The sequence below is a fragment of the Zonotrichia albicollis genome, chromosome Z (assembly GCF_047830755.1).
Source record: "Zonotrichia albicollis isolate bZonAlb1 chromosome Z, bZonAlb1.hap1, whole genome shotgun sequence".
Classification (NCBI taxonomy): domain Eukaryota; kingdom Metazoa; phylum Chordata; class Aves; order Passeriformes; family Passerellidae; genus Zonotrichia; species Zonotrichia albicollis.
The window spans coordinates 77,850,006-77,862,942 of record NC_133860.1 but is presented as its reverse complement, the minus strand read 5'-3'; the positions used below and the strand labels follow the sequence as shown (position 1 = coordinate 77,862,942).

General features: G+C 47.6%; 1 protein-coding gene across 1 annotated transcript in view; it reads right to left on the bottom strand.

Annotated features, from left to right (window-relative positions):
- LOC106630004 (uncharacterized) overlaps window positions 1–12,937 on the bottom strand; it is a 35,055-nt gene that overhangs the window by 4,407 nt on the left and 17,711 nt on the right. The window contains exons 7-16 of the mRNA XM_074533633.1: window positions 10,160–10,195; window positions 7,472–7,609; window positions 5,083–5,217; window positions 4,491–4,823; window positions 4,014–4,103; window positions 3,442–3,610; window positions 3,074–3,137; window positions 2,325–2,373; window positions 1,444–1,556; window positions 694–811 (exon numbers count right to left, since the gene is read on the bottom strand). Of these exons, the coding sequence (XP_074389734.1) occupies window positions 694–811; window positions 1,444–1,556; window positions 2,325–2,373; window positions 3,074–3,137; window positions 3,442–3,610; window positions 4,014–4,103; window positions 4,491–4,823; window positions 5,083–5,217; window positions 7,472–7,609; window positions 10,160–10,195 (1,245 nt within the window). The remainder of the gene's footprint in view (window positions 1–693; window positions 812–1,443; window positions 1,557–2,324; window positions 2,374–3,073; window positions 3,138–3,441; window positions 3,611–4,013; window positions 4,104–4,490; window positions 4,824–5,082; window positions 5,218–7,471; window positions 7,610–10,159; window positions 10,196–12,937) is intronic.

Below are 12,937 nucleotides of genomic sequence, written 5' to 3'. Positions count from 1 at the left end.
CCAACACTTGCAGAGCAGGACCTTTCTGAGGAAAGGCACGTCAGCTTTTGAAAAAGCAACGGCACCTGCTGTTGTAGACTGTCCCCTGCAAACCAGCCAGGATGACTGCTGCTGCAGTGGATTTGCTATCTCCATGCAGAAGACAAATGAGGGTTTTGCCAAGAAAGAAAAAGTCCCTCCCTTTGGTGTGAAGCAGATAACTTTTGGGTGGGAGGCTGCATGACAAAGGTTTTATCGCTGGCCTCAGCACAGACTTGGAAGTATCACATCAGTCACCTTCCTGAAGTAAAGAGCATTTTGGCTGCACTCCTATCTTTTTAGATGAGGACTGTTAGAAAGGACTTTTTTCTTTGCTGCTTGTTTCAAATCCTGCCACCAGCACCTTTGCTTTCACAGGCAAAGAATGCAGTGAAAACAGGCTCCAGGCAAATGTTTAGAGAGGCACAGTGGAGAACAGCAAATACAAGTACAAGAGGCAGAGTGAGAGTACAACAGCAGGATATAAGAGCACTGGCATTGAGTACAGGGAATGCAGGGGCACTGGCAGGCCTTTCACTTGAAGTGCTTTTACTTGCCCATAGCATACCAGCGACACAGAAACAAAACTTGGCACATGAAACCTCTCCTGTTCTGAGCCCCTGTTTCCCAGACAATCCTGCCCAAGCCCTCAGAAACACAGATGGGATTGCTGACCTCCCGACTGATGGTTGCCATCTGGTCTTCAGACAGGCAAGTCTTGCTGATGATGTCGCTCAGAGTGCCTCCATCCATGAACTCCATTACTAGCCAGAGTTCATCACCCACAAGGTAGCTGAAAGAAGGAAACAAGGGTGTGGAGATGAACATGCATGGCTAGGTTGTGTTCTTGATTGATTCTTGGTTCAGGTTCCTTTGTGACTAGGACAGAATCAAAGGAATAGACATTCCCTCTCAGCTGTGCATTGTTTGCAATCTGTGCAGTCTCAAGAAGAAAGGCATAGCTGTGAAAAAGGAGATGTCTTAAATGGCCAGCAAGTGAAAAATGCATTTTAGTAACAGATAAAAAAACCTGTCACACTATGTGTTTCTGGAAATAAGCACCTAGTCTTCCTGGCATGCAAAGCAATGGAAAAGAGGGCACACAATCCATGGTAAATTTATGTTAGTTTATCCAGATGTAAAAAGACACTTCATAAAAATCAAGCCCCAAAACAAAGTGGTGGCTGTGAACTTACAGGCTATTGATTTAGTAAGATATGACTGATCCAGGTTTTTGAGTAATTTTCAAACTATGTATGCCAGAGAAGACTCATGCAGACAAGGTGCTCTCTCTTCCCATCCATTAGAGATGAGCAGAGCAGTAATAATTAGCCAATAATTACAGCTCTATTTTCTGCCACTGACCAAAGTGGGATTTTACCTTGCATGTTTGCAATATGTAAAGAAACATTCACAAAAACTCACCTGTCTAAATAGTTGATCAGGTTGGGATTCCTATTAATTTTCATGACCATGAGTTCATTGACTTTCAGTTTCTTCTTCCTCAGTCCTTTTAGATTTATTTTCTTTATGGCCACCTAAAATGACATTGAAAATCAGTAACTTCAGAAGTTGGTGGCACAAGACCACAACACACATGGAGCGAGTGATTTTGCAATGACACAGCTGAGCTGTGCCAAACTGCCTTGTAATTAGGCGCTGCACTAATTAGGAACTGACATTCCAACAGCCCATTTCTCTGCTCCCTTGGGGGGCAGTTACAGAACATGTGGGGCCACTGAGGTTTTGCCTTGTCCATTTGGTAACAGTGGTGTGTAAACTATCACCCACAAACCTCTGACCACAATCTCTGCTGCTTTGTTTGGGATTCAGAAGAGGTAATCCATGCCTTAATACTCTGTGGATACATCCTGGGCTATGGGCAGGGCTTAGGGCTTTTAGGGCACCTTGCAGCTCTCTCCCTATGTGCAGTTCCCAAGTGCAGCACTGCAGGTGGCTAAGGAACTACCAGTAACTTTCAGATGGATTTGCTGGCAGCCAGAAATGAGAATTCAGGACTCTGAAGCTGTAGCCCCAAAGAGCAGTGAGGTGCTCTAAGGCACCACCTTTGTTTTAGCAAAGGAGAGTGAGCGAGCGCATCCTTCTCTGAAAGGAAGCGCTGCCCTGCGTGCCTTCCTTCTGGCAGCTGAGGAGGACAAAGTCCCAAATGTATTTTGCAGGCTGGCACCAGTCTGTGCTTCTTGTGCCTTTTCAGCACAGCTCTAGCCAAAGCTCCAGCCACAGCTCACACCAGAGGGGAAAGCCCCTCAATAGCAGCAGAGTCTGCAGGGCCTGTTGACATTTACCTCTCCTCCTGTGGCACTGTCAATTGCTCTGCACACATCCCCAAAAGTCCTAGAAAGAAGAAAACAGCAAGGGAAGTAGGAGCCATTTAGATCTTGCAGTGAAAGCCAACTCACACGAGAGATCTCTGCTGTGAGTGCCAAAAACCTGCAGGATGCAGGAGAGCGCTGCCAGAAGGCAGATGATGCATTTTCCTCTCAAGTGCATGGGCACTGGGCCTGTTCCTGCACTGCTTGGGTTTACTGCCTCAGCTCAAAAATAGACCAGCTTCTTCCACCTCAGGTTTCACTTTCTAAACGGTTCAGTTTTTATCCTGACCACAGAGTATTTCCTTCAGCAAACTCTTGGAAAAAATGTTCCTGATAACTGTTATCTGACAGATATGAGGGAGGAGGTTTCTCTTTCCGGCAAGCAAGATTCTTCTCTCTTTATTAGTGTGGCAGTATGATTTAGAGATATAAAAAAATGCTAAGGAAATGAACACAGAAGTATCTCACACATGAGAGATGAGATTTTCCAGGTCCTGTTCCTTGCTGCAGGCAAGACCTCAGCAGCATGGAGGTGTCTCTGACAGTGCCTTCTGAGCAGCAAATACACAAATTCTGAGCAGCACTGAGAGATGGGACAATCTATCCCCAGTGTGGGAACATGGGGATAGATGTCTGTTTGCCTGACTTCATGGTGGATAGACATTCTACCACAAAAAAAACCTGGCCCATGGTTATGTAGAAGTAACTGCGGTTGGACTTACCCGCTGCCAATATATTCCAGTTTGGTGTATTTCATCCTTGGATTTTCCTTGTTTACTATTTTTCCTGAGGGAAACAAAATGAAGATGCTGACATTAAAGCAGAGACCTCAGGTTCCAGGAGATACAAAAGGCAGCCCCAGTGCTTGGAGCTCTGAGCCCTTTGTGGTCGGCTGGGTAACAACAACAACAACCAGGCAGACAGCTCTGCAGCACAGGTGGCCAGAACAGAGACTGATTTTCTACAGCAGTTCCTGTGGGAACTCATAAATGTCCCCATGACACCAAACTCAGGAGAAACATTTGGTAAGGCTATGCTGGCACCTGCACACAATGCACTGTCCCTCAGACAAGAAACACAGCAGACGTACTCAGTAGCTCCAGAGAGTCACCCTCGACCTCCTGTTGCTGAGCAGCAGCTGGGTCAGCGCGGGAGGTGAACAAACTGCCCTGGCTCCACTTCGCAGGTTGGGGAGAAAAGGCTCCTTTAGACGATGCTGCTGCTGCTGCAGCAGGTTTAGTGAAAGAGCTTGTGTAGATCTGGGACAAAAAATAAGTTGATATCAAAAAGGTGGCTGGCAGAAATTTCCCTGAGATCCCTTTTTGAAATGCAAGCCCTTAGAAATGTGCTGTCAGCCACATGCATGGCTTTTAAATGGCTTTTTTTCTGATGTCCACTTCTCAAACTGGATGGATCAAAACCAAAGGCTAGTTTTACTCGAGTTCATGGCCAGATTCATGTTCAATTTTCATGGATTTTCCAAAGGATGACTGCCACAATCACCATTCTACTTCCTCTCAAGGATTTCTTTTCCCCCTCCAAGAGCTGCAGACACACTTTCAGTTCCTTGTCCAAGTGTTCTGCCTCCTCCCACTGCATTCTCTTTTCCTGTACCATCTTCAGGTCATGCTCAACCTGTAGCACTTCTGGTGGGGATGGTACCTGCGCCTCACTCCTAACTTGGGGCCCTTCAGAGCCAGAGATTCGCTGGTAATCTTCACAGGCTGCCCGGTGAGACGCCAACACTCGCTCCTCAAATGAAACAGAACAAAGCAGTCAGAGACTACAGCTTGTCCCTGTCAGCCAAGAGTCATCGACTGTGAGGAAAGGGAAAGAACAGATTGACAAGGGATACAGACAGCTTGTTTCAATCCTCCATCTGGGTCACCATGTTCCCCTGTAAAAACACCTCAAGAAACCAAGACAGCAGGAACAGGCCAGCAGGAGTCAATTTAAATGACTGCTGGCCAAAAGGCCAAAGGACAAGTCCCTCTATCCAGGGCAGCAGAAGAGATTGAGCACACCAGGAAAATGCACTCAGAGGAATGGCCCCACTCCATGCTGCTCTGAGTGGAAAGGCAAGAAGGGCAGAAACCACGAGTTTGGTGACTGCAGTGACTGCATCCCTCTTTCACTCACTTGCTTTTGTAGAGACTGAGGGAGGGGATTAAGTTTCTCTCTGATGATTTTTATTTCATCCTCCAGCTTCTTCTCCCTTGCCTTCATCCGAGTTTGAGCTGTCTGAAGCTCTGCGTTCAGTTGTGCCTTCATCTTCTCTAAAAAACAAGAGAGAGGATGTTTCATGGGTGGAGTGTCCACCACTCTTTCACTCACCTGGTTTTGTTGATCGCCCCTCTGCTGATGGAGATTCTCATCTTGAATTCTTCCCAGATCTTCCTTGTTCTTTCTCTTCATGTCCATGATGTCACTCTGTGCTTCAGGCAGCTCTGCTTGTGGCTCTGCCTTGATCTTCTGTACACACAAATGCAGAGCAAGTGAGTGGGAGCTGCCATCAGCCTCAGTTATTTCCTCTTGCAGCCTCAAAATCACATTTATTCAGCCACTTCTTACTGCTTCCATTGCAAACCTCCTGTCCCAGGGCTGATCTGTGCAGATTCTAAGGCTCTGTGCTTCCAGTGCCTGAGGGATTCCTGGCCTCCTCAGTCCCAAGAGCTCTGGTTTATGCCCTTCTTCCTGCCCTTCCCTCTGTCACCTGGCCAGTCAGGCTTACCTGGCTATTCTCCTGTGGCTCTTCCACCTGCTGCCTGAGCTGCTCTTCCTGCTCTCGGGCTGGGAACAGCTCTCCCTGAGTCTGGCATGGCATCTCTGTTGAAGCAATCTGCTCCTGCTCTCTCTCTAGAAGTACCTGCACAAAAAGCAACAGAAGATGGGTTTCAACTTCCCATACAAACTTTGTGGGCCAAAACTCAAAGACTCCTGTGCTCATACATCCCCAAAGCACTGTGCTGCTGCTGTCCTGGGTCATTCTCTGTTTGAGGGGAGGCACAGATTCCAAAGTGACCCTGGCCCTACAATCAGAGGCCATCTGGGGCTGAAGCTCCAACAGCTTCTCAGGCAGCTGCCAGGGAAGGTGTGGCATTTCTCAAGGGTCTGGTGAGGGCCTCCCTCTGCTTCTGTCCTGTTTGTCTTTCAGTAGTGACTGACACCCCGCCCTGTCCCACAGTTCCATCCTGGCTCTGCAGGTGGCTTCCTGGGTGAGCTCAGGCCTTGTCAGAGACACTTCTGGAGTTCGTGTTCTCTTCACCACCTAAAACATGGAATACTTCACCACTCTAGGACAGGCAGAAAATTAAAGAATTAACTGGGGGCTTCAGGGAAGAAGAGGCTGGAGGAGAAAAACAGCTCTAAGGGGAAAAAAAACACAATATCTGAAGGGGGAGACATCTCTGCCTGTTCTGAATTGGTCGAGGGAACATGTCTCTAATCCTCTCCTGAGAGGGATGCTTTAGGTGACCTTTACACCTCCAACTGCCTTGGACCAGATTTGGGAATATTCAATTATGTAAATGTTACATATATGGGTAGATAGATCTCATTACTGAAATCTCTCTTTACTGTCCTCTCTGTTGCAAATGTTACATAGTGTAGATAGATAGATAGACAGACAGACTGATGGATATCACCACTTTCATCTCTGTTTACTGTCCTCTCTGTATCTACACACATCAACACTCGGTAGCAGTGACCCACTCAGCAGCAATCCTGAGATTGCTCTCCTGTTGCTTCAATAAAGCACAATCTTGGGGAATCTGGAGCATGTAGGTCCTTTTGAAAAGGGATCAGGCTCAGAGCATTGCACGGGAACTGCACTCTTTGTGCATCTGTGCTTGAGCAAATTCTTCTCCTGGACTCAACCACACTGATGATGCTAAAGTGGCTGGAATCAGAAATGCAGCCCAGCTGTTGGAGAGTTTTGTGCAGACGTGGCTTGAGGAAAAGGCCATGATCATATACAGCTGGTTAAGCAGTAAAAAGCAGCTGTAAGCAGTAAGTTCTCAGCCTTTTCCTTACGAGAAAAACAACAACACTGCATCCCTGAGAAAATAACAAGAAAAACATGGTTCCCTTGAATGGATAACTGTAGTCAACAGCAGGATGTAAAAACAAGTGTTAGCCTCAACAAGAAAACCACAAGTATTTTGAGAATGTAGCCACAAAGGAGGGGTTGACATGTAATCTGTAACCAATGATGAGCTTAGCTTTTGCATTATGTATGAGCTTAATTAACACTACTATAAAAGTATGTAAGCTGGATCAATAAATGTGAGACCGATGATCATCATTAGGATGTGCTTGTCTCTCTTCACTTCCATCACCCAGCCCCTCGTATCTCATCAGATCTTTGAGCACCAGCTAGAAGGTGCTCAAGGGCACCTTCTAGCAATGCAAGGGCATTGATTTCCTCCCCAAATTCCAAACACAAGATAAACGAATTTCTTGGCTGCAAAAAGACAGAGGTAGTGTTAGCCTTAATGTGAATTGCAAGATGTAATTAACTAGCCTGGCAGAAGAAAAGTTCTTTCTGCAACAAGACGCACACCTCAAACTATGAGTACTAATGCAAATATATATTGCATCTTCAAGAACTACGAATGTGCAAAATAAAATTCAACCAGAATTTCTCATGGTGCTGGAAACAGGGAGGAAAGATGTAGGAAAATCAACACAATCATCACCATGAACCTTATCAAAAGCCAAGAGACAGCTGGGGAAAAAGACTTTATAGAACTAAAGAAGAATTCAAGAAAACCACAGACCAGTATCACAAGCTAAACACACCTTTCCAACAAGGGAAAACAAACAAAGCCCTGTGACCTCCAGCACTACCACATGTGCCCTCAGCCATAGCACTGCAGAGGCCCAGAGACAGAGCTTCCCTGTGCCAAGCAGCCAGATGCTCTCCCAGAGGCGCCAGCCATTTGAGGCCTCAACATCACAGGTCAAAGGCCAAGTTCTGCTGTCGCTGCCTGCAGGAAATCCCTAGCTCCTGGCAGCACTCCAGCACTCAGCATCCTCAGCCAGCAACAGGAAGTGCTCGCTGCTGCAAAACTTGCACATTCGCCGCACTAAAGGCAGCACCACCCACAGCTGGAACTTACAGGCTCAAGATATGCAGGCTCTGGTGTGGGCAAAGATGGAGTCTGGCGTTCATCCATCTCAATTTGCTCCTCTTGGGCTTCTTCTTCAGGAGCAGAGGGAACCAGGGGGGAGATGGCTGTTGGTTCTATCACCTGTGGCTAGAGAGAAGCATGAGGCACAGGCCATGACCTATCATTCAGAACCTCATTTCTTTTCAGATCTACCACCACATCTGCTAAGGAGAAATCAGAACACTTCATAGCCACATAGCAGTTTTAAGTCCCACAGACTAAAAATAAAAGGGTAACTTAAAAAGAATTGTGGATGTATATAAGGTTAATATTTTTCCCTAGCTGCTATCAGCAAGCCAGGTTGTCTCTGTAAACCAGAGCTTTAAGATCTTAAAAGTTCTGAAATGGAAAAGCAGGAAAGCAACACCAACGTCTTTGCTACAGCTGCTGCACTAGTGGGATATTAAATTGGATCAGAATTTCATCCAGGCCTTAAAAAGACTCAGAAACATTGTGCAGAAGCATCTTACTTGCTGGAAAAGGAGAAAATAAACAGGGCAAATCTCTCCCAGCAAGCGAGCAAGCCACAAGATGGAAGTGTCACCCACTCCAGTGTCTAAAGATCTTGGATGCTGTGAGGGCATGTTTAATAGGGAAACACCCTGTGTGGTCAACACTGTTGTGTAGGGATTGGTGGAAGTCTGCCTGATGGTCCCTCATGAGCCTCCCATTGTCCAGACTAAAGATCCCTCAGCACTTCCTCAATGGCCTTGTGCTCCAACCCCTTGCCCAGCTTCCCTGTCCTTCTTTGAAAACACTTCAGCCCCTCCATGACTTTTGCTCCCCAGGACCCACAAGAACACACAGCACTCCAGCTGTGGCCGCAGCGCTGCCGAGCACAAGGCCACGCTCACTGCCCTGCTCCTGCTGCCCCACTGCTGCTGACACAGGCCACCATGCCCTTGGCCTCCTTAGACACCTGGTCCCAGGGTGGCTCTTGTTCAGCTGATCTTCAACTGCATCCCTGGGGCCTTTGGACCACGCAGCTCTCCTGCCACAGATTTGACCATTTGACTTCAAATACAGTATCTGACATTTCAAGATGTTCTTCTTGTTCTGAGCAACACATGACAGAAGTCAAGGATGTGCAGCTTCAGCCCCACTCTGGGCTCCAAGGCAATTGCCAAAGATACAGACTTCATCACTAAATGCATCAACACAAACTTGCTGCTCCTGCTTTCTTGGCTCACAAGGAGGCTTCATAATTACTCACTGTTTTCTTTGGTTAAACGGGATAAGAATGGCCCCCAAAAGCTTCATGGACCATCTCAAAAGACCAAAGAAAACTAGGCAATAAGACTTTGTAGAACTGAAGAAGAACTCAAAAAAAAACTGCAGACTAGTCTTACCAGACAAACAGACCATTACAAAAAGGGAAAATAAAGAAACAAAACCCTGTGACATGCAGAACTATCACGTGTGCCCTCGGCCCTTAGCGCTGCAGAGGCCCAGAGATAGAGCTTCCCTGAGCCAAGCAGCCAGATGCTCTCCCAGGGGCACCAGCCCTTTGGGGCCTCAACTTCACAGGTCAACGGCCAAGTTCTGCTGACACTGCCTGCAGGAAATCCCTAGCTCCTGGCAGCACTCCAACACTCAGCATCCTCAGACAGCAACAGAAAGCGCTGGCTGCTCTGAAACTTGCACCTCTGTCTTGCCCTCAAGACAGCACAACACACAACTGGCACTTACAGGCTCAGGATATCCAGGCTCTGATGTGGGCAAAGATGGAGTCTGGCATTCATCCATCTCAATTTGCTCCTCTTGGGATTCTTCAGGAGCAGAGGGAGCCAGGGGAGAGACAGCTCTTGGTTTTGTCAGCTGTGGCAAGAGAGAAGCATGAGGCACAGGCCATGACCTGTCATTCAGAAGCTAATTTCTTTTCAGATCTACCACCACATCTTCTAAGAAGGAATCAGAACCTTTCATTGCAACAGAAGGCTGTTCTAAGTCCCCCCGACCAATTTCTAATGGGCCAATTCAACAGAACTCTAGATGGATAGAAGGTTGATATTCCTCCCTGGCTGCTATCAGCAAGCAAACCTGATTTTGTAAAAGAGAACTTTTAATTCTTGAATGTTCTGTAAGGGAAAAGCAGGAAAGCGACAGCATCGCCTATGCCACTGCTGCTGCAGAAATGGAAAACTCCTACTGGATCACCATGTCATCCAAGGCTGGAAAGACACAGGAAACATTGTGCAGAAATATCTTTGCTTGTTGGAAAAAGGGAAAATGATCAGGGCAAACCTCTCCTAGAAAACCAACAAGCCAACAAGGCACAAGATAGTAGAGTCACCCACTCTATTATCTAAAGCACTTGGTTTCATTGAGGGCATGTTTAGTAGGGAATCAGCCTGTGTGGGGAGTAATGTCACATAGGGATTGATGGAAGTCTGCGTGAAGGTCACTCATGATCTCCCATGCTCCTGGGTAAAGCTTCCTCAGCACCTCCTCACTGGGCTTGTGCTCCCTCAGCCTTGCCCAGCTCCTGTGTGCTTCACTGCACACGCTGCAGCCCCATCAGTGACTTTCTGCTTCCCAGGGCCCACAAGTGCACACAGCACTCCAGCTGTGGCTGCAGCGCTGCCCAGCTCAGGGCCACGCTCACTGCCCTGCTCCTGCTGCCCCACTGCTGCTGACATAGGCCACCAAGAAGTCCTTGGCCTTCTTGGACACCTGAAAAGGGGCAAACGTCTCCTAAAGCACCAACAAGCCAACAAGGCATGAGATGGAAGTGTCACCCACTCCAGTGTATAAACCCCTTGGTTGCAGTGAGAGAAGGTTTATTAGGGAAAGATCCCTTGTGCAGAGCACTGTTATGTAGCGATTGATGGAAGTCTGCCTGAAGGTCCCTCATGAGCCTCCCATTATCCAGAATAAAGCTCCCTCAGCAACTCCTCACTGGGCTTGTGCTCCATTCCCTTGCCCAGTTCCTGTGTCCTTCTTTGAAAACACTTCATCCCCTCCATGACTTTCTGCTTCTCAGGGGCCCACAAGGCCACGCTCAGGGCCACGCTCACTGCCCTGCTCCTGCTGTCTTTACTGCTGCTGACACAGGCCACCATGCCCTGGGACAACTGCTCCCAGACTGGCTTATGTTCAACTGATCTTCTATGGCGCTCATGGGGCCTTTTGACTCATGCAGCTCTCCAGTCACAGAGTTGCCCATTTGCCTTCAAATACAGCATTTAGCATTTCGAGATGGTCTTCCTGTTTTCAGCAACACATGACAGCAGTCAAGGACTTGCAGCTGCACCCCCAATCCAGCCTCCAAGGCACTTCCCAAAGCTACAGACTTCATCACTAAATGCAACAACAGAAACTTGCCCCTTCTGCTTTCTTGCCTCACAAGGAGACTTCATAACTACTCACATTCTTTCTTTGGCCACACAGGATAAAAATGGCCCCCCACAGCTTCACGGACAACACAACCATCTCCTTGCAGCTTGTCAAAAGCAAAAAGTCACCTGGTCCAAAAGACTTTGTAGAACAGAAGAAGAACTCAAGAAAACTCCAGACAAGACTCACAAGCTGAACACACCATTCCAAAACCGGAAAACAAACAAAGAATAGTGACCTACGGCATTACAACTTGTGCCCACAGCCACTGCTCTGCAGAAGTCATGAAACAGAGTCCCTGAGCCAAGCAGCCAGATGCTCTCCCATGGGCACCAGCTCTTTGGAGGCTCAACATCACAGGTCAAAGGCCAAGTTCTCGTGGCAGTCCCTACAGGCAGGAAATCCCTAGCTGGTGGCAGGACTCCACCACTCAGCATCCTCAGACAGCAACAGGAAGCGCTGGCTGCTCTGAAACTTGCACCTCTGCCTTGCTCTAAAGACAGCATCATCCACAACTGGCACTTACAGACTCAGGATATCCAGGCTCTGGTGTGACCAATGATGGAGTCTGTCGTTCATCCGCCTCAATTTGCCCCTCTTGGGCTTCTTCTACAAGAGCAGTAGGAGCCAGAGGAGAGACGGCCGTTGGTTTTGTCACCTGTGGCTAGAGAGAAGCATGAGGCACAGACCATGACCTATCATTCAGAACCTCATTTCTTTTCAGATCTACCACCACATCTTCTAAAGAGAAATCAGAACACTTCCTTGTGATATAGGGATTCTTAGTCCCACTGACCAAATTAAAATTGGCCAATTCAACAGAACTCTAGATTGATATAGGGTTGATATTCCTCCATGGTGGCTATCAGCAAGCAATATTGCCTCTTTAAAACCGAATTTTAAGTTCTTGAAGGATCTGATTTGGAAAAGTAGGAAGGAGACCCCAACACTTTGCTACTGAAGGTGAATACATGGAAAACTCCAACTGGATAACAACCTCATCCTAGGCTGCAAAAGGGTGGAAAACGTGGTGGAAAAGCATCTTAACTGCTGGAAAAGCAGAAAATGATCAGGGCAAAGCTCTCATAGCAGAACTAACAAGCCAACAAGCTAACAATGCACAAGATGGAATTGTCACCCATTCAAGTGTCTAAAGCACTTAAATTCAGTGAGGGGATGTTTGGCAGGGAAATGGTTCGTGTGGTGAGCACTGTTGTGTAGAGATTGATGGAAGTGTGCCTGAAAGTCCCTCATGAATCTCCCATTGTACAGGCTAAAGCTCTCTCAGTACCTCCTCACTGGTCCTGTGCTCCATACCCTTGTCTAGCTCCTGTATCCTTGTGTGAAAACACTGCAGGCCCTGCATCACTTTCTGCTTCCCAGGACCCACAAGTGCACACAGCACTCCAGCTGTGGCCGCAACGCTGCCCAGCACAGGGCCACGCTCACTGCCCTGCTCCTGCTGCCCCACTGCTGCTGACACAGGCCTCCATGCCCTTGGCCTTCTTGGACACCTTTTCCAGGGCTGGCTCTTGTTCATCTGATCTTTTCCCCCACCCTTGGGGCCATCTGACGAACGCAGCTCCCCAGACACAGATTTGACCATTTGAATTTAAATACAGCATCAGCCATTTCTAGATGGCCTTCATGTTCTGAGCAACACCAGAAAGCAGTCAAGGACTTGCACCTTCACCCGCATTCCAGGCTTTAAAGCAACTGCCAAAGCTGCAGACTTCATCACTAAATGCCTCAACAGAAACTTGCCCCTTCTGCTTTCTTGCCTCGCTCAGATGCTTCATAATTACTCACTTTCTTTCTTCGGCAACACAGTATATGAATGTCCCCCCACAGGTTCATGGACAACACAACCATTTCCTTGAAGCTTATCAAAAACCAAAAGACATCTGGCCCAAAACACTACGTAGAACTGAATAATTACGCAAGAATTATTGCAAAGCAGACTCACAAGCCACAGACACCATTCCAAAAGGGGAAAACAAAGAAACAAAGGTCTGTGACCTCCAGCACTACCACGTGTGCCCTTGGCCATAGCACTGCAGAAGCCCAGAGACAGAGCTT